Genomic DNA, 22,247 nt, shown 5'->3' with positions numbered 1-22,247 from the left:
CATTTAGATAACTACACCATTGGTCAGATGATATTCAATATATGGCACTTTCTAATCATTGATCAGTGTGGTTTTCTCAAGATCACGTCGCTTCCGCAGTGTGTTTTCCCTCATAATCGGAACAAGATCCGGCATTAGGTGTTCTGCCAATTCATAGTCGGAGTGAATAACCGTAGACGGTTCACAAGTGACGTCAGTTTCGTACTCTGCTAGGATAATAGCAAGTTCATGCTTATTCCGTAGTATCGCCAACTTAAGAGCCGTACATCCAAGATCATCGATCGCCGTTGGATCGGCGCCGTGGTCTAGAAGCAGCTTCGCTGTTCCAAGATTTGACAGGATGACTGAAAGTTAAAACGAAGATGAAGTTGATCGGATGTTGAATTTGATACCGGAAAAGTTGGAGGGTAGAGGTATGGAGAAGAATCTCATATGGCTTTTTGAACTGAAAAAGTGACCACCAAAAAGCGATAAGCAATAAGCGTAACAATCTGATTGGCGCTTGGCAATAGGACTCACTTTGATTGGCGCTTCGTGCTACTTTTGCCGTAGCAACGACATCCAATACGTACTCTATTTTCTTATTTTCTATTTATTACTTCTACTCTTCACGGCGGAAAGCTTACCTGCAATCATCAATGGCGTTCGGCCTTGAAAGTCCCGCGACTCCAGATCCGTCCCCGATTCGATAAGACATTTCACGTTTTCCGTTCGCTCGCCGACGATCGCGTAGTACAGGGGATTCCAACCTCTCCTTGAACCCAATGAAAGAGACAACCTTGCGTCAGTATCGGGACTGGCATTGGACATGTCAAAAGACGAAAATCTCGTTACGTACACGTCGTCGGTCTTTCGAACGTTGGCACCGCGCGCTATGAGCACTCGAATGACTTCGGGGTTCCTGGAAACGTAGGAGGCGTGCATCAAAGCAGTTTTCCCAAAGGGCTGAGTTGTGGTCGAGTCCAAAGAGACCGAGAACCTGTCAAGCAAACTTTTCAGGATACTCGGGGTCCCGCGGTCAATCGCTGCGGTCAATGGAGTTCTCAACTTGCGATATTGCGTAGGATAATGGAGGTCCATCGCTGGTCTGGAAAACCCAAATTTCGACAGATTGGATAAAAATCGGTTCCACTGTGGTTACGGCTGACGGATTTATCGGACCTGATGCTTATGAAATCGATGATTTTTTCCAGGCTAGCGAATCCCAGAAGTCTTATGAGCTCCTCTTCATCTGAGAAACCTTTCCAGGAGTGAAATAGTAAGGACATCAAATACTCGTGTTAAATTTTTTTTACCAAAACTGTGATAATCGATCAAATAATGACGAAGACGCACTTAAATTTTCCACAGCTGATGTTGTTCTCCGTTCCCCAGTCATTCGGGTGTCTTTTAAAGTTGAGAGACGTGGTTAAGCCTCGATTGTGTTATCTGTGAGACAGCCATTAATGAAACGCTTCGCATAAACGGTCTCATCTTTTCTTCTACCATCAAAGTGCGTCACCTTGCGAAATGTTTTTGAGATAATTCTTGATGCCTCCAATGGCTATTTGCTGATTCGCTGCGAAAAATTCTGTGCAGATCACCGGTTCGGTTCTATGTTATTTTTTGTTCGACTAAATATGCGAATCGACCAAACCCTGTCCAACCATCGACTATTGATTCTGATAAGTTATGCATCTAGTGTCCGGAGGCACGCTCTTGAATAAATGTGACAGATTCACAAGCCAGCTACTTTTTTGGAACATTGGTTGATATGGGGACAGGAATTTTGATCTCGGGAAAAAAATCACCATCGATACGATGGTTATTATGATTATTTTTTTATTATTTTCAACGCAGCTTTTGAATCACCTTTTAAATGGTAAAGGCAGGGAAAAAATCATCGTTATCCAATTAATATTTCCATATATTTTGTTATATATATTTACAGTTTGACAACAAAACTTTCAACGTAACATTTCAGTGTCTCGTATGCGCTGATCAACAAATCAATACGGGGATAAAAATCTAGACACACGTGACACCGGTTAAATAAACGACGTACGTGGTGATAGTAAACCTTTTCGTACCGTTATTATCCGTAATATCATATACAATATCATTTAAATTTCCTTTTTTTTGTATTTTTATATGTTTGTTTTTATCATTGGTAATGTTTAACAGATTGTCCACATTTCATGATATCATTAAGTTCACGTATGTATCAAACACCCACTCATAACAATCCATTTTCTTCTATGATTTCATTCGGCTTGAATTTCACCTATGTTTACATATACAATGTATAATTTATTCAATTATTATCATTACTCTATTTTTTTTAAATAACTTCTGTATTCATGTCAAATCTTCAAAATTTAATGGTATAAAACATTACGGTTGAATGATATAATATTTAAATTATACAACTCCGTAGTTTTTTTTAATACGGCTGCCTTCAATTTGAAGTCCGTGTTTAAACACCGAACGATATTTATTTATTATCCTCCGTGACTGATTTTAAAATTTTCAATTTACTTATACAATATTATATTAATGTTATTTTTAAGTTTTAAATTTTAAAAATTCTCAATTTCCTTACAACATATTATATGAATTTTATTTTCTTTGCCATTTTAAATATTTACAATTGATTATTATTCCAATTCATCATTTACCTATGTTCACTTATTTCTAAATACCTTCGCGCTGCAAATTGATGTTTAAATTCTCATCAGATACATTAATCATTCAATTCACCTTCAATTATCATTTCAAGTCTTGTGGCAGTGTATAACTATAGCGTGTCAAACAGTTCAATTCTTCCCCTTCAAATACTAGTCGTAATATCGTATTTTTTTAATCATTACTATTATTATTATTACAAATATTATCTTACGGCCCTATGTATACCATATGTTTACGCGTACGTGAAGTCAAGGTAAAATAATTAATAAATAAAAGAAAATGAATACGTTGTTATATTCGTCAAATCGTCGGAAAAAAAACCTCGACAAGTTACGGAGAGGGTAAAAAATGTTTGATAAATGACAATAATCCCCACTGTGCCAATCTTAGTGAACTACCGTATTATTTTATTTTATTGTTTTATTTATTTATTCATTTGTTTATTTATTTATTTTTTTACTTTTACTCATTTTACCGTGATAACAGGTAAACGTATTTTATATTTACAAGGAACATCTAACATCTTTTTACTCATTATGTACCTCTATATTTTATGTATAATAAAAACACGTTGTTTTACACTGCAGTTTTCCAGTTTATTTCATTTTAATAATTTCTCCCTTCCACCATTTAATATTAATAATTATTTTTGCACCTAATCCATCCGTTCTGCAATTCAGCAGATTGTCATTTGGCAATTATTTTGGTAACGAGATTTTCGATCCATTTGTATACCGTAGGTAACTTACCTGCACACAAAATATCCTACATATGGAGTAATTTGTTTACCTACAGTGTAGATTAACCGCGTAGTTACAGTGTATTTGTTCAGTTTATTCACTTTCTTAAATTTTAAATACTTTTTTACATCAGCACTCACTGTTTGAAAAAAAAAGAAAAAAAAAACAGAAGCGAGTCAAATAAAAATATATTTTTGCATCCGGTGTTTAGGCGTTGCAGTTGTCCAAATATATGTACATACACATATATTGTTCGCGCTTCTCGCACCACTTATATGTATACATGTATATAAGATACCCTTTTTCAAACAGCTACTGCAGCTGGTATTCACATTTGTTTTTTTTCTTATTTCAACAGTATCGTAGACTATAGCAACAAAAGAAGTGGATAAGTGTCTTTTTCTTTCATTATTATACGCACGATTGTTTCTTATTTCCCTAAAAGTATAACGTATCTGAGATGAAAAAAAAAATTTTCTCGACATTTGGTAACTTGTTTATTTTTTTTCAGTTCCACGAGTCCAAGAACGTGTTCCTCCTCCTCCCGATACTCAATGCCAAATTTCCTCCTCCGTCCAGGGAACAACCCGCCGGAAAATCCCCGACATCAAACCGCGCCTAACCCTTCGCACTTACATCAACCCGTAATTTGCAGTTCCGTTTCACCCTTTTCCCTTTGCCATTCCTTAATCTCGTTAAAATTTCCCACATTCCTAGAGAAGGGTTGACGCGGTCAGGACGTCCGGCACTACCGGCTTCGGAGGAGGCTCCATACATCAGACTCTCATCTCGCTCATCGCCGTTTGTGGAACGCGGCTTGAAACCGTCGGACCTTGAAGCAGCGGCTGACTTTCCGGAGGACTTCTTGCTCGGGGCGGCGGAGGCGCCCGTGGAATCGTTAAGTGGATAGATCCGTTCGGAGGTCCCTGAAATTAAAAAAACAAAAACAAAAACGTGACAATCAGAACAGAATAAGATAGGTAAAATTTTTATCCTACCAGGGATGAATGATAAGGTAAATTGACAAAGAAATTAAAAGGAAATGAAAGATAAAGGACAATCAGATGATTTGATGTTCGTGACCATGCGGAATAATATGATTTGAATTCGTTGGATTAAAAAGAAGAAAGACAGACTTGTGGGAACTACACAGTAATACGATAAAAATAAAAATAACACTAGTGGAGGTGAAGGAACACAAATCCAACGATTAAACTACTATGACACTATAGAGAGAGAGAGAGAGAGAGAGAATGGAGTCCGAAAGAGTCCTAGCAACTTCCTACCCGCGGGGGGCTTTCGATGCAAAACGTTCGCAGGAGAAACTTGGCTGGCAGAAAGTTAAACAGATTCCAAGGGTTCTCATTCGGATAAACGATCGGGTTATAGAAAAGCTTCTGTGTAAAAAAGAATTGAATGAATTTTTTTATTCACTGGATAGGCGGAGCTGAAGAAAAGTTTTCATCGAGTAGATATATCGTTCGTTATCGCGATGCAGCCAAGGGATATTAAATTTGAGGTTGTAAAGCAAGCAAAAATAAAAAAATAAAAATAAAACGAAGAAGAAAAGGACAAAAAAAAAGAAAAAAAAAGAAAAGAAAGTAGCCCGAGTTTTTTTTTTTTTTTCTTCACCCCGCCTTTCAACGCTCGGGAAAATATGTACTTGTCAAAAACTCTCCGAGTACCCGTAGTATTCCTGACAGGCTCTTCGGGGCTGAAGAATGAAGGCTCTCCTTTTAGAGGAAAACCTTAATCGAAGCGGAGTTTCGATGTAGGTACGCTGTTCCTCTCCGAAACGGGGACGGCGATATGTCTTTCTTTGACAACCGAATTCCGCAGGTGCTACACATACACATCCTTGATGCGGTTCATTCCCACTTTCGTTCCTAGTTGCTACCATCCAATTTCCACCCCTCCACCTCTCAAACCCCTTTCCTCCTGCACTCGATTGTCCGCTTTATAAATATTCGTCAGACCGAATATCTGATGAACCAATTTCAGCGCGTGGATATAAATGACAAGAAGAAGAAGAAGAAGAAGAAGAAGAAGAGGGGGGAGGTGGAGGAGGTGGAGGAGAAGACGAAGCAAAGTATTGAAAACCATTCGGTAGACGTTCGGAACGTATCAATCGTTTCGTTTGCACTGTATCCATTCGTTCGAGGAAGAAGAAACCTTTCATCATCAAAATCACGTGTGGTTTGTACAGCAGCCTCGTTGCATTGTGCAATTCGATATAAGGAGTGTTCATCTCGGAAGGTATCGATTGTGGAAACACGGCTTCTACTCATTCCCTCGAGAGCAGTGAACCAGAAGCCTTAATTCCGCACGCCATATGGACCGATTGCTTCTCTTTGTGGGCATACGACGTCTCGGAGCCATAATCGCGTTCGAATTTGATGTAATTAAACTTGAAAGCAACGCGAGCGTTTGTACCGATGTGAAACTCGTCTCGGAAACTGGTATCAGGGAGAAGTATTCGGCAATGACTGTGCATATACCGTTTTAATAATTTTCGATCTATATTCCAATGGGCATTTCGAAGGGTTGACGCTGCACGTACCTCAGCTGCGCAAGTCGGAGAATAAAGAGATCCTAGGGAGCTAGGAGGAACGAGGCTGGGGAAAAATGAAAGGGGTGGAATAACGAGAAGAAGAAGAAGAAAAAAAGAAAAAAAAAAAAAACGTTGAGAGAACAACTCTTCGCGAAAGTAACGCTCATGCGTGAGGCGAGGAGATGAAAATGAAGGAACTTGGGAATCTGTTTTTCCTTCAGAATTTCACGACCGTGTAACGTACGATCCTGGTACCCACCTGCATTTGTGTATTTATGTTCATGTCCTGCATGACGGCCGCTCGAGGCAACGTCGCGTGCTGCTGCTGCTGATGATGCTGCTGGTGCTGATGTTGCTTCTGATAATGATGCTGGTGCGGCAATGTGTGGGTTACTTGTCCCTGCTGTAGTAGTTGCGAGTTTGGACTGCTCGGAGGGGCCTTCATCGCGTTCCTGGCGAACAGAAATTTCGGATAAAATTACCATTCCGCTTATCTCGAGGGAAGGGCATTAGATACCACCGTGAAAATCTTCTCCTCCCTGCCTAATTTTCGTTACGAAAACATTTCCGCATTTCGTTTTCGGTGATTTTACCGCGACTACCTGCGCGATTCGTCTCAGTATTTTTAAAAAGAAAAAGAAAAAAAAAACATCAACGGTAACGTTCTCAACTGAATTTCGATTTGGATTTACCATTGTCTTATATACCGTATATTTTCTCTCTCAAATTTTCTTATCTCAAGTGAACGACGGCTGCTCTTGATTATCATGGCCATGTTTAACCTTGCCTGCGGGAAGGTATAAAATTTTTCTTCATTCTTACACCGCGATTCTTTCAAGCAATCACGGGCCGTATTCGAGGCTAGATTTTTCGGATAAAAAGTAAACATGCTTCTGTATAATTCCGGTGTGCCTAACCAGTTCTAGTTCTGCTCGTCTGATAACATCTCGAACCGCAGTCTTGATTAATTGCGAGATGATAGCGTCTTGGGAATCTCGCAAAAACTTCGAGTATCACTGCTTCGCTCAGCCGTACAGAAAGGAGGAAGAATCGAATTGATGTTCCGGAGTCACGTAGAATCGAAGTAGAAATCGGAACGAACGATTCCTTACGAATATATCGTATATATACAGTCGATTCAAAACAATGTTCAAACTAATGAATGGCGAAACGAACAATGAAAAAGTAAAACTGATATGATAATTCAATTTTTTGGAAAAACTGTACAAATCTGGCATTAATCAGAAGTGCTTGATGATGTAAACAGTCTCATATTACTATAGTAACAATTGAATTATTTCGTTTGAAAATGAACGATTTGTATTTATTTTCTAACGTCAAGTGAACTGTTTTTTTCACGAGATTCGTCAAATCCCAATAAAATTATTTGATCCGAGTCTCTGTTTTTCATTGATCTTATTTTCAAAAAGTTTCTCGATCCATACCTTCGCAGCATCTCGTTCTCGACATCAACGATGACTTGTCCGGATCCTGGAAAGTGTGAATGGGGCGGCGGGGGTTGCTTCAGCTCGTTGAATCCCCTGGGTCCGCACTGTTGATTGATCATTTGTTGCTGCTGAAGACTCTTGACCTCGAGCCGCGTCTTGTCTCTTTGATAGTAAACGCCAGCGAAGATGAGCACGTTCAGTATAAGGAGGCTACAGCCGATGGCGATCGTTACGCTCAAGGCTGTCGAGTAAGCCGCGTACCTGAAGCGGGAATTTTTAATTATTTAATTAAAAGTTACTCATTTTTCATGGAAGCCGAAGAAGTGAAAAGAAGCGGAGTGCCGCAGCCCGTCAGACTCGTTGGGTATAAGTCTCTCTCTCCAACAAAAAGAGAGAGAGAGAGAGAGAGAGAGGCGTAACGATATATACTATATCCATAAAGTAGTTTATTAAAAGCCCCGTTCTCTCAAGTGCCAGTCATGTCCCTGACAATAAACTTTTGTTCCCATTTATCGAGTGGTTCTTTAACGAAGAGATTATAATTAATTTATCGACAGACGACCACGCGAACCTCTGATCAAACAAACGTATATAACAGCTTCGTTAATTCTCACCAATCTCTCGTAATTCACTTGCACTTTTTACCCCACATCGGTACTCCTGATAAAAATACTGTACAACGATTTATACACGTGTGTGAAATTTGATTAAAAACAGTGCGTCCTTGGCTTTTACTACATATTTTTAAACTCAAACCATGATCGTATTCAGGAACAATAACAGACGTGAACTCGAACTTCCGACGATATTTCTTCAGTAAACACTAGGACAAACGACTTTTGGCAAAGCATCGCAAGCACGATGAAGGATAAACGAAAAAGGACAAACCAATTAGTACAAGTGTCCCGACACCGTCCGATCGAGTTTTGTGAGTATAAATATCGTCGTATCCGGAGGGTGAAATTATTCTCCCGAATGCCAACTGAAACTTCACCCCTGGATATCGGATCAGTTAAATTTTTAACGGACTCATTTTATCACAACGGTTGTGGTACTCACCCAGCGGCGTCTAAGCTGGCCAATGTATCGGTGCTCGCGTTATTGGCGTTCTGCAAGTTGGTGCTTTGAATGAGACTGACGCAGGTAGTGATGGTGAAGTCCGTGGTGGTCGGAGGTTCGGTGGTCAGATTGACGCGTCTGAACTCTTCGCCGAGCCTGCTGAGGGGATCAGGCCTCACGGAACCGTCGTAAAGGGCGGGATCGGCGTAGCCTCGAAAGAGGTTGTGCTTCGGTTCGACGTCTTCCATCCCGGCGCGATGTAGTTCCGGAACGAGTCGAAGCCAGACGGATAGCTGATGGGCCCTGTAGTGGTTCTTCATCTTCGGCTTCATACCTGCGGCGAAAATTGAAAGTTATCATACGACTCGAGCACCCTGACAATGAGGGTAGAACTTCGTTGGCTATATTCGATGGAAGATGAGGTGGAAATAAAGGAGCGGGTATCGCCGATATTCCACGTGAAATATCATCTCCTAGACCCTCTCAAAGTTTCGATTTATTCCCCGTGTATACCGATACACGTTCAACCGATGGTTCACCTTATATATATCATATACCGGTGTGTGTATTTTACCTACGGTAATACCATTTTGATAAATGGCGCCTCGATACGTGCCGGAAGAAGAAAGTTCGAAGGAATACATCGGTGTATTATATGCAAGTATCTGAGTTATCGCGCGAGGTGTTCGTTCATGAAATTGAACCGCGGGGGTTAACTTTGGGGTGAAAATTGTACGTAGTCCTGTGCCAAGTATCGGGGATCGGGATGATCACTCGCCGAGTACGAGTCGAAAGTCGAAAGTGGAATCATCCGGCGGAGAGAATGGTTCAAGTATAACGAGAGTTCGCTTCCACTGCTCGACTGGCTGCTTTCAGAGATGCCTCTTTGATCCTCCCGGGCTCTTCTCCTTTTCCCGGATATCCGCGAATATCATTTTCCGAGACGCAGTTACGCCGGACGGTGGGATCGGAGCTGATCATCGTTAAGTCAAGTAGCCGGATCCCATTCTTTTCGAGGAGGTTCTTTGAACCCTGAAGAAGATTCGCGAGAAGGCTCCTCGCTTTCGCTTTCGCTTTCGGGGAAGCCCAGCGGTGGCGCAACGGAATATTGGCGAGCCAAAGAAGAAGGCGCGCGGTTCCGTCAACCGACGAGTAGCATTCAAAGGGCCGGCCGCGCGGGTATGGAAATCGTTTTCAAATCCGAGCCGACCTTTTCCATATAACGACGTTCAATTTCCCATATTGGAAAAATGTCCGACTGACCTTTCATGACCCGTGCTAGAAAATTCAGAATCGCCAAGTGCGGATAAAGGGGACGTAGGGTGGGCGCCATTTCCGGCGTGGAAAGCCAACGTCCGGTACTCGGCCGCCTCCGCTTATAGATCGAGTCGCCGCAGCCTCACCGCTGGTGAAAAATCCTCGCATACATATTTTATCGCCAACCTTTTCTTTTCCAGCCTTCGCAATTTTAAACCCCCACTTGCGTAATGCGCGCGCTAATCGCGTCCGCGCTCTCAAATTCCCGAAAATTTCAAGGATCTGGAGAGCAGATTCGTCGCCCCTTGCAAGGACTTCGCTTATCAGGATTACGGGGGCTTAGGATCAAGCCGTGACAAGACGAGTCGCGAAATGTCGTCAATACCAACGGATAACTCATCTGCAAATATCCTAGCCTCCACTACAATCGCAAAATAATATCGTACCCGCCGTTTTCGTCCCTTCAAGCTGTCCCTGGTTTCAAACAATTTCTACGCCAAGCATCCGTTCCAACGTCCCGTGTAATTAATTATTCATTCGCGAGTATCGCCGACCGGAGAGCAGCTTTAATGCCTTGTCAAATACGATAATATCGTTGCTTCCGATTGCTGTTTAAACTCGAGACAAATTTCCACCTTGTTGAGTTTCGGAAACAACAATCGTATCATCGATCCACCTGTTTTGTCTGAGATTCAACCGGCTGCCATTCGGTTTACAAACACTAATCAACTTCTCCGTAGACCGAAAACTCGGTAACTTTCAAGTTGATTGCAAAATAATTCACACAATGTTTACCTATCTACTTCTACAAAAAAAAAAATAAAAATTATCCAAACTTCGGGCGAATCTGTATATATTACATATAATTGAAATTGAGCTTTATTCCTTTCGTTATCCTTTTTACGGATGAATTAATCACGAATAATTACTATCGACCATCGATGAGGGAAGAAGAAAGAGAGAACTCAGCTGGCTTAAAATGCTCCCCCTTTCCGTCAAATTCTTGTAATTGTATAGAAAGTGTAAAATCGAAATTGATGGCACGTGAACGCGGAGCAGTATGATCAATAATTGGCGCTTTCACCCTCTAAATTTACGGAAACGAGATTCGGAGATACTTTGCCGGGTGGGATATAAGGGAGCGGAGGAGTGGAAAACAAACGGGAAAGTTAGCAGAAGCTCTCTCGTTGGGCGAGCCGAGAGTACGCGTTACCTACACGCACGTTTCGTCCCTTTTCCCCCTTCCCCAAGAACCTTCGGAGTTTCTAACCCTTTTGTTTCGGAAAGGCAGCTAAAGTATGGTGGTCCCAATGCTTGCCTTTTCTTCTCCTAGCTTTCTTTTCGTCTGTTTTTACCCCCGGTTTCTTCTTTTTCCACGTCTCTCCTCGTTCCTCCACCCTCCTTTCCGTCAACCCTTCGTTCAGTTCGGTACGTGCGAAAGGGAATCCGGCCTCCGACTAACTCCCGTCTCTCCGGGGAGGTACTTTTTTCTCTTGTTTTTTTTTTTTTTTTTCTTTCTCCTCCCTCACTTTCCCGCCTCCAGCTGGCCATTTAAAGGAGAACGCACTGCTCTGCCAGCTACGCGACTCTAAATATATCGTACAACATGAGCGAAGCGAGTGAATGCGCGAGGTAAGTTAAGACTCCATTTGCAGAGAGAAAGAGGAAAAATGAGTAAAAATAAATACACGTCTCTTCAAATCCTACAGCCAGAAACTAACTCGGCGGCATATTATTACATAAATGTGTGTTAAAAAAAAACCTTGCGGTGGAAAATACACGCAACGTCATAAACAGCTTGCACACCCTGTGCTTTGAGCACAGAAAAATTTCTACAATTATACTTGCAATAGGTACCTATCTCCACTATGACCTTTGTTTTCAAAAGTTTCATTTTATCTTCGAATCGTTTATTCTCGCTGAACATGCGGTGTTCGACAGTGTTTTTTTTTTTTTTTTGTTTCCGACATTTTAAAACTCTATATTACAAAGAAGAAACAACCCCCTCCTTCGACCCTCGGCAAAAAAAAAAAAGTTGTACACGTTTCAACGAAGTTTAAAGACAGCCAATATATCCTCGTGTGTGCAGATTGTGCCTAATAATACCTTTACCTTCTACATATACGTTCTATCCCCCGAAATGTTTTCCGCAAAGTTGAAGAATCCTCGTAAGATTCACCGTAGAGGGACGGGGGATGGGCGTAATAAAAAACGGTGTATGCGGCCTTGGAATGAAAGACTCACGTCCCCCCAGCATTTCACCCTCAAAATCAATAAGCTGCGATTCTCAACGTGTATGTATCCACATCGGCCATGTACATACCTTAAACCTACCTTGAAGGGTTTGCGATAAGATTTTCTTATCCCTGTCCCGGCATGCATATTTAAGTGTGCGTGTGTGTATATATATTATATATATATAAATATATACATATAAATATGTACCCGCATGCACACATGGCGCCTGATATCCTTATCCAAAATATCCCCTCCCATCAATCCTTAAAAGTATATCCTATACGTATAACTTGATATTTCATTCCGAGTCCATATTTTCCGATCCGGGTGGAGTAAAAAAAGAAATAAGTGAAGAAAGAAAAAAAAAAAAAAAAAAAAAGAAAGACAAGCACGAGAGAAAAGAGGCTGTATAAGCGGAAATATCGACGACAAGGAAACATGCGGTGGTGAACCCTAATCATCGTCCGCCACTCGACGTCTTCGTCCCGTGTATTTCCATACGGGTAACGGTGAAGAATGTAGTTTAAGCTTTTATATACTCACCAACGCGTTTCCGTGAGGTGTCAGCTATATGTAAGCATGGTTAAGGGGGAGGATCAGCGATTTTTGCGAGTCAATGCCTATTTTATTATCCTAAGAACTGCGAGTACGGTGCTATTCACAAGCTGTTTTCCCTCCATCGAACACACGGTTTACGGTTGGGGGGTGGTTGCGGGGGTGGAGAACGTCGCGGAACGAGCCGACCGGGGTGAATAGGCATAGGTATAAGAGTAGGCAAGCGGCGGCATCTCGCTGAGCATTTCGAAGCTCGCGCTCTTCCGCGTCTGCGCAAGCACCGCGAAAATCCGGGGGTTGAATATCAAGTGCGTTTTTCACAACTCTCCGTATACGAGAAGCGAACGGAGACAAGAGTCCACGTTTTTCTCCCGCGTCTCGGGGCTCACCTTCCATCCCCTTCGAATCGGGGGGAGTCGAGTTTGTTCATGCGAAAGAAAAGCCAACCGCGGACAGAGAAGGGAATTCAAGAAAAATGACGCTGAAAATATCTGGCCAATTTTGTCGAGGAATTCGGAATTTCGTCGGGGACGACGCACACCGGAATCCGAAAACTTTCCCACCCTCTCCCCCTTTCCTCTCGCTCTCGCTCTTCATCTTTATTTTTTACTTGTTTTTGATAGGGGTCTACGTTTTCACGTGCGGAAAAAATCTAATTTGCATAATTTTTTCTTTCTTTCCATGCACTGTACATGACAAGAGTCTGCAGACGTAGATTTTTCATTGCGCGTTCATCACCGACGTTGCGTGTAATGTGATGGAATTTTTCAAATGGTATTATGAAAAGTGTGAGATTTTACCGAGGAGAGAAAAATGTGAAAAGATTTATTGACCGTAACGGTCTATGCGATTCGAAATGTTGCTGGTAAATATTTCTGCGAATTGTGTGATGATTTGATAAAACTGTAGAAAGAGAGTTTTGATAATGGATTCGATTAAAAAATTATTTTTAAACAATACAGGCATTGAAAACAAGCGTTATATACTTTGGCACTATTGTGTGACGTAATAACTCGATCAAACTGTTGTTTGAAGCAGTGATGAAAATTTAATTAAATTTTTACGAATCGCTTCGTATGCAGTTGATGAAGCTTTTTTCTGAATAGAGTCAAGTGTTTCCCCAGGGTAAAAATTCAGAAAGATCAGAAAGCGGACAGGACACAATATCGAATTTTCATAGACGCTAAGATTTATTGCGCAGGATGTCAAAATTTGGAAAGGTGGAGTAAGAAACTTCAAATGATCAAAAGGTCAAGGTAAAGATACCTAAAATGCAGAATTATCAAAACGAATAAGAATATAGCCAGCGAAAACTAAATAGAATCGTCACAACTTTGACGATTCCATATTTTACTTTTCTACACTTCAACTTTATAAATTTAAAAAGTCTACAAAATCGATTATCGACCCTTATAATAATTTTTTTAACCTTTATAGATTTCAACCTTTACCCCTTCTCGATTAAATCATTCTGTATAACCAAAGAATCAATATACGTTATTCTCAATGAAATTCATGCTTTAAAGAGTTTGGAGCGTTTCATTTAAGCTCCTAAAAACGTTTGCGAGCTCCTGATGACTCAGCTCCGAACTATAGCTGCGGATATCAGTATTTGAATGCTCAACCTGTTGAAAATATTTCGAATGTTTGACGGAACTGATAGCCTAAATGAAACTGTCAAATGTTCTCCAAAATGCTTCGGTTACTGCTGAAACTCGGAACGCAATTACGGCGATGTGCACAAAACTGTATGAAACTCGTATAAAATTCTACGTCTTTGCAAAATAATGAATTTCAATACCTCGCCGTCTTGGCGTTAGCGATGCTTCGCCGTATTTCGCAGAGTTTTGCAGCCTTGACGACGATCCGCAAAATCGGCAACTACGGCTACACGACCACGCTTGCGTGTGCTTGAACCAACGCGATTCTGACGTTTCGCATTTTGCTCGGAACGTCACTTTGCGTTGTTCGACTCGTGGGACTCGGAATAATTTCAGATCATTGGTAATACAGGCTTACACAGCGCGCTGGCCTTCCAGGGAAAATCTGGGAAATAATGTTATCGCCTCTCGCGTCCGTCTGCCGCCAAGGTATCGCTGACGGCGGAATTTCCCAGCCTCTTATAAATAAATCCGGCATCAATCAGGCGTGCACGCTTTATTTATTCGGACACGAGATCGCTGTGCGGAACGAATAAGAGCAAATTTACAGAGCAGCGCGAAAACAATCCATGATTCGAGGAAGACACGGTCGTCCGACTGAATGTCGTTCGTGATTGACAGCGAAACAAGGTCGCACGGTCAGTAAAACAGACACCATCCTCAAAACTCCTCAAGATTGTCCCATTTGACACTGCGATTTCACAGTAGGACGACTTTCGACTCGTTCTCAACCGCGTTGTCACAATAAATTATACATAACCGTCAAGCTGCATACCGACACCAATATTCTTGCAGGAAATGCACCGGAGACAGCGGAAATGAAGTTTTCACTCTGAAATGTCGCTCAGGATATGAAACGGGGTGAGATGACAGTGGTTTCGGTTGTTGAATCGGGGCCCGGAAATTCCCAGAATTCTGTGACTAACTCGGTGAAGAAGAAAAGTGAAGTAGAAGCCGCAATCAGGAACCGGAGGTAGCGATCGGGCCTCCGCGTCACGTATCTGTAATGGGGTACCAGAAGCTCTACGCTTTGCCCATTCCGATTGGACTTGGAAACAACCGGTGGGGTTGACGATATCTGGCCAATTAGCAACGATCGTCTGGCTTCGGTCATTCGGCGTTTAGTTTCCGAAGTCATACAACGCCAAACTCCACACGACGAGGACGAAACGGCTTACAGGACGAGGTGTAGAAGTGGAAGCGTCGGATTGACCGCAAAGGAACTCTAATTTCACCAACTAATTCCTTTGATCAAATTCCGAGCAAGCTATTTTGTCCCCCTCTGCGGACACACACGTTAAAATGTCTCATCGTGTGCATCGGGTTGACCAAAACGTTTCACGTGCGTGGTTGGTTGGTAAAGCTTACGTTTCGTACTTGTATGAAATTTCGAAGCGGCGGTGTTTTTTTTTTTTTTATTTTATTTTTTTTTTTTCAGAATCTTGTCCTCGGGACGTTTTCACGATTTGGACGAAAAATGGGAGAGTCTTTTTCTCCATTTGTTTTCGACTCTTCGGATTATTTGAACTGTAGAAAAAATTAATTGTTGTAAATTTTTCCAATGGCTGAAAATCTGATTATTTTCAATTGTAAATTCCAAGCGAGAAAAGTATCATGTTTTTTGCATGTATAAACGAGGTTGCGGTTTCAGGTTTCCGTTTGAATTTTCATTCGCTTTAACTTTGTTGGGAATTTAATTTGTATTATAGATGAAAACAGTATTTTCAAGGATTTCCATCAAAAAATTTCCCCACGGGATATTCGGTTCGAGCACACATTAATTTATCGCTTGAATATACACAGTTTTCACACACATGCGCGTACAAACGCAACAGTTTCGATAAGGTACTTTTAAATCCCTTTTTCCCCATCTCAAACCGTCTTTCCGTTATAAAAAATACATGATATACGGCATGAAAAGAATGATTCGGTATGCAACGTAAAAAAAGAGAGTTACGTTGTTACACATTTTATCGCGGCTTCATCGACGACAGAAGGCAAAAGATCGTTGTAGGCGCTTGGGTAGTTTTGAAGTTTGTTTCACCGTTTTCTCTCCTTATTTTTATTCATTTTTTTGTTTTTGTGCCGACTCGGTAAAAATGTAAACGCAACAGCCGTGGCTGGCCTAAAATTCAGAGGCATACATTTCTTGGAATTTATTCGACCGAGGTTTAAACAAATCAGAGAGAGAGAGAGAGAGAGTCGCTGTCCGAAACAAACAATCTGACTGGCGCAGCCTTTATCTCAAAGCTGTGATAATTTCCCCCTTCGTCAGCCAGTCCTGAATTAACAGATTCACGGACCGTTAACGACAGTGGAACAAATGGAACTTGTCAAAAAAGAAGCAAGGGAAGAAAAAACGGGGAGGGCAGGATAATTATTAGGCAGACCGAATGAAGGGGTGTTTGCAAGGTGGCAGCGATAACAGCTGGCGTTTCGTTTCACGATCAACTCCGGCGATTGACGCGTGTAACAATCTAGCCGAAGGCTCGGTTGATTGAAAGAAAATATAAACAAGCTTGCACGATTACGCGATACCAAATTACGTTCACCCCGTTGCTTAGTTATAATACCTGTCGTGCTTACAGATTATGCAGATTATACAGTTCGAAAAGAAGTGTTGATTTCCCTCGCAATGTCAGATCTGATCAGTGATGATACGATAAATTGTCGACCCGTTTGATTCAATGTGCTATTGAATATTCTCGACACTTCTAAGGTAAATGTATCGGTTATCGAGTCGTTTAGATCGAATTGTTGACCCATTTATTTGTGAAGATTATAAATTAAGGACACAAATTGTGAATTTCTCGATAATTAAAGCCAATTGCTAGATGGGTGAACACTACAAATTTAGTTTTTGGTCATTTTTGAACTATGGATTATCTTGCGTCCGGTATACTTCACGAATGTTTAAGAGTCTCGTCGAAGAAACAAAACGTCCAGGATCGGACGGTTCAGTGATTTTTGAGATATCATGGCTACATTTTTTTTTAAACACTTTCCCCCATCGAGCAGCGCACATTAAGTTATATTTAATACTTCGTCCCGAAAAAATGTACACGGTTTGTTTAAATGTCAATAAATACAACGTGAAAAGTATGAGAAATTTTATTTCAATGGTTTGTCTTGAAAAAATAGCCAAAAAAACCTTGGAAAAAAAAATATTTTTTCACACTAGACAACCCCTTTAACTCCTTGACTTTGAGTCACACATGTATCGGTGAAAAAAAGTTGCGCCACTCTTGGGTTATGACACATATACGTGGGTATTTGAAAAGAAGAGAAACATGTTTGCACTATATCGATTCGACTGTAGTTTGGTGAAGGATAGATTTTGAAACAGCTGATTCCGAATCAGAAATCAGAGTTCCAAGATTCGAAATAACGGAACCGATTAAATGACGGATGCAAATTAGTCGGCATAATATTTTCCATTAAATGAATGCCAGAAGTGCGTATTCGGAAAAAAAATTTACATTTCTTTTTTTCTGAACACGTCCTTTTGGCATTAGTCGAGAAATTTCGTTAACGGCGCTTGCGCCCTTCTGCTTTCAAATCTCTGTTGTAAAATAAAACAGCGTTCTTTCCCCCTTTCGATAGTTTTCCCATTGATCAGCGATAAATGAAAAGTATAAAAAAAAAAAAGAAACTCGGACTTTTCGTCGCTCAGACCCTTTTTCCATTATTCGCGCTACGTGTTCGATCTCTCTTCACTCATCGATGAACGTTGAGTGTATTAAAAAGCCACAAAAGCCTCCGTTTCCAATTTGTCACGATGCGGTCATAAGGCGTCAGAGATTGAAAAGTGTCCCGCAGCTTCCTCGGCATTAATTCAAGCTAAGGATACTCTTCTTAGAGATTACTCGGGGGAAGGGGTGAAGATCTTCGGGGGGGTGTAGAGGGGTGGCAGAGATCATTAAAGCCCCGGCAGGGCTGCGAGTAAGTAAACACGTTATTCGAATTCCGTCTTAATATCCGTGCCGAGCGAGGCTTCAACGCTCCGCTCCGGTGATCCAAGAGTGTCTCACCATGGGCGGCGCAACCTGCTAATTGGTATTGAATTAGCCGAGATTACTCGGTCGGCCGAGTCCGTGTTCAAACATTGTCGAATCGGATTGTGCCGAGGCCTCGACACGTCTACGTGCCTATATATTAATTCGACTTCGGACTTCGGACGAGCCCGAAACCTTCCGGATGATGCTTGGTCTGGACATCGCATCGACTGATGCATCCGTGCGCCGACGAAGCGCATTTCAGACAGGAAATTGGACGTTCTTGCCGCCTCAGCTCCACCGCCATGTGTCACATTTACCCTGCTTCACTCGTTCCACTTGCCGTCCGTCGTGTCTTTGGAATTTTCAACTATGCAAAGAACCCTGTGCATTTCACCCGTCTGTCAGCCTTAGCAAAACGTCGGAATGGAATTCTTCCAGGTATTTTCAGACCGAACGAAACGATGTGACGTGTAATGATTATTCACGATGTTCCAATGAATTGTAATCCATCGTTCCGATTCTACGAGTCTTCGCGAAAAAATTTTTAAACATCCCAAGAAGAGGACGTTTCTTGATTTTCTTGAAATCCTGAAGCCTGTTCGAAAGGTGACCGAAGGCAGACGAGTCCGACACATAAATTGCCCAGACGACGTAGATGTCTTAGACCACATTCGTACGTTCGAATTTCGCGTTTAGTTGATTCACTGACGATTAGTCGCGGGTTTACGATGAACCAATGGTACTTCAGAGCGCAAGACGGTCGCCGCAGAGGGAATCGGTTCAAGTGGTACCTCGGACGCGATAAATTACGAGAACCAATGGATAAGGCGAGTCGTTTCGCATCGAATCAATCTATCCATCATCGACGACCAATCCCATTTCCCGATTGTGAGGCCACAATGGACTCTATCGAAGACCGGCCGTCCAACGGCTACTCGCTGGAGCATTGTCCCATCGGACGAAGGAGTTAGAAGAGACAAAGAGCGGATGCCGAAGCCGAAGTCGAGGAGGTGGGACGGGTCGTTGGACGGATCAGGTACCTCCGGGAATTTCTCGGGGCTAAGGTTGAACACCCCCGGGATGCAGCTATCCTTTTGTGTCAGGGACGTCGTATTGAATACCAGCGACCGATATCAACACCGCCTCCCCCAATTTTTATCCGCACGTTTGTCGTGTGCAACAGCATGCATAATCTCTCCCTGCCGATCAACGAACACGATTCATTGTTCAAGTGTGTGCGGTTGGGTTGAAAAAGTGCTCAAAGAAAGACGTGGCGAAACGAGGGCCTGGAAATAGAGTCACTGAAGCTTGTCTAGTTACACCTAAAGACAAAAAGTCTCCCCGATGTGGGTGAAAAATTTTCAAACAATTTTTATATATGTTAACAGCGTACCGTCCGAATGGCTTTAGACTTGAGTTCGATTTACAAAATTTGTCACGTTCACTTCTGTGATCTGCTCGTATTGATTTCTCATTCCGCCTGTCTCTATGCTATGCGCGATTCAAGTAATTCTTTTTTTACACAACACTTTAATTTGAATACACACTTAATAACAATGCGAAATTTTTTCAATCGATTTCCAACGTTCGGTTATACCACGATTTTATACACTTATATGACTCTCTGTAATCGACTCGCGATCATTGTACTAAATATCGAAGTTTCTGTACATCAATATTTTATAATTTAGAATAGTCTGCACTGCTTGTAATTTCCATGAGTTCTGAACTGTCTGAAGTCTTAATTGGTTCTGCGTTTAATTTCGTACCGTTTCGTCTGGTGTCTGAAATTATCCTGTCCGTTGCATAGGTCTGGTTTGACGAGGATCTTTAATAGGGGGAATTTTGGAAAGACTCCTGGATCGGTCTTTGGCTATGTTGGCGCAAGACGATTGGTCAGGAAGAGGCCGATCGGTGTATTACCGCCAAGATATTTGGTTGCAAGAATGACCCAGCAAAAACCCATACTGCTCGTCTTACTCCGAAGAACAATAAAGCTCATTTGAATCATACATGAATCCTGGTAATATCTTCTAAGTTGCATTTTTGACAACAATGTGAACGAACTTTTTGCTGAGCCATAAGTTTATCACCCGTCAATCACAACGATTGTACGAATGAGTATTCTTTCTTTTTCGTCAATTGACAAGTCCTACAAAAAATTTTAGACCGTTCGTAGAAAATTCCTCTGTGAATGAATTTTTAACGAGCTAGTCTTAATCGTAACCCTACAAACCTCATAGAATGTATGGTGAAAAAATGAAATAATGTATTTCTTGGACTCGGCTATTAACGAGGTGTTTTTATACTTGAAATTAAGTAGTTATATTTTTTCTGAACCACAACGATTTTCTATCAATCGGATTGAACGTAGCTTCGGTTAAAGTTTTTAGAACACCTGTTTCCACACATTCTTCGCCTGACTGTACGTTCCGTACATCTTCGAATCAAATTTTATTTATTCCCTATTCGCGACTAACGATATACGGTGCGTCGTCAGCATGAATTTTACGACCCAGCTTGAAAAAATGGGAATTTAGATGGAGAGAGAGAGAGAGAGAGAGAGAGAGGCGATCCTGTCGACGATGGACACAAATAAATTCACGATATTAACCTCGCAAGGGTGGAATTCCTGAGTACCTACTTTATAATTCCAGTCCTCTAAGGTATTCCCATATAATTTTTACAGCGCCCGGTTCTCGACTTGAATCGAACGATATTATCGTCACAATTTCCCGTCAAAGAAACAGCTGCAGGCATCCCTTCTGTGTACCTTGGTATTTACATATTGCTAGTTTGCGTTCTCTACATTCTTTCGCCGTTTCATTGATTATTATTGATTATTTTGATTATTATTATCATTATTATTATTAGTTTTATTTTTGTTATTATTATTATCATCATTATGATTCCAGTTGAAGAATTTCTTTCTTCGATATTTGCAACATTGATCGTAAGAATATGTCGATACCGATCCGATGTCGGATTTTCCAGAAATGTTAATATTACTTTGAAAAAAATCGCGTATGGATAGAATAAACTCCCCCCCCCCCTCAAATCTACATCAGTGTAACATGCATTTTTCTTCAGCCCCCTTTTTGCAACGGAAACAATAATTTATTCCTGAGTCACCGTTTACTCCACCGGTTATAATATAAGAACCCGAAAGTTATTCCCACTTCCCCATACAATATTCCGCGCGATTCGACTAATGTAATATAACTGCTCCGTGCTGAAAATTCATACGACAAAAATAAATAAATAAGTAAATGAAAAATGAAAAAAAAAAAAGAAGAAAACATCCCCTTCTCGATAAACCTGCGTGGTTCTTACGTGACGTTCGGAAATTGATAAAAATGTCGGATCTTACAATTTCCCGACAGATAAGAGAGGGAAAAATAATTCGAGGTGTTTGTTCTTGCGTACGAAAAAAATTCCGGTCATTTAGCGCAATCCGTGTTCGGATGAAAATTTGAACATTCATCCACCGAGTCACGTGATGTCGGTACATAGTTATGAATAGTTTTTGGAAGAATGTCTTATTAAATTCAAATGGTAATTGGATTGGCGTTGGAACGCAGCAGCTCGGTAGGGTGAAATTTTCAAGAAGGTCACGTCGATCACTAAACCACGAAAATTCGACGACACCGAATCAGAATATAACTCATAGACCGAAGCTTTTCAGATGTGGAATAAATTCGCTTTCCTCCGTTTTTACGCTCTGTACTTGTGATCCGAAGAACTAACTAATCGTTCGTCAGTTTTTCCGCACACGGCATTTCAAAATTACACAATATTAGAACATCTCAAACATTTCAGGGAATCGAAACGATTTTCTGAAATTCTACAATATTACACACAATTTTAAAACATATTGCAAAAATTTCGTATGATTTCGAAACACTTGGCAGGATTTCACGAGTCTCAAACTCCTCGTCGTAAACCAAACTGCACCTTGAAATTTGTAAAATAGAATAATGTGTTTGAGAATCGTTGTGCGTGGAAAAAAAGGGATATTCTGTATTTCGTTCTAGAATCTTATTCGTTGTTTCCGTCAAGATCGGTAAGAAATT

General features: G+C 41.2%; 2 protein-coding genes across 3 annotated transcripts in view; both read right to left on the bottom strand.

Annotated features, from left to right (window-relative positions):
• On the bottom strand, positions 1-1,378 carry LOC124177408 (serine/threonine-protein phosphatase 6 regulatory ankyrin repeat subunit B-like). Its single transcript, XM_046559738.1, has 5 exons — positions 1,336-1,378; positions 1,162-1,240; positions 839-1,087; positions 627-751; positions 1-344 (listed from the first exon to the last, which is right to left on the bottom strand). Exons 1-5 carry the CDS (start codon positions 1,376-1,378, stop codon positions 52-54), a joined length of 789 nt encoding a protein of 262 aa, XP_046415694.1. The 3' UTR covers positions 1-51.
• Positions 1,379-1,888: 510 nt separating this feature from the next.
• Positions 1,889-22,247, bottom strand: part of LOC124177562 (neuroligin-4, X-linked) — a 252,640-nt gene continuing 232,281 nt past the window's right edge. For both annotated transcript variants that reach the window (XM_046560061.1, XM_046560062.1), the window contains exons 10-13: positions 8,466-8,799; positions 7,404-7,667; positions 6,218-6,410; positions 1,889-4,333 (exon numbers count right to left, since the gene is read on the bottom strand). In XM_046560061.1, the coding sequence (XP_046416017.1) occupies positions 4,184-4,333; positions 6,218-6,410; positions 7,404-7,667; positions 8,466-8,799 (941 nt within the window). In that variant the 3' untranslated portion in view covers positions 1,889-4,183. The remainder of the gene's footprint in view (positions 4,334-6,217; positions 6,411-7,403; positions 7,668-8,465; positions 8,800-22,247) is intronic.

This window comes from Neodiprion fabricii, chromosome 3 (genome assembly GCF_021155785.1).
Source record: "Neodiprion fabricii isolate iyNeoFabr1 chromosome 3, iyNeoFabr1.1, whole genome shotgun sequence".
Classification (NCBI taxonomy): domain Eukaryota; kingdom Metazoa; phylum Arthropoda; class Insecta; order Hymenoptera; family Diprionidae; genus Neodiprion; species Neodiprion fabricii.
The sequence above is the reverse complement of the archived record's forward strand: the minus strand, read 5'-3'. Positions and strand labels throughout refer to the sequence as shown.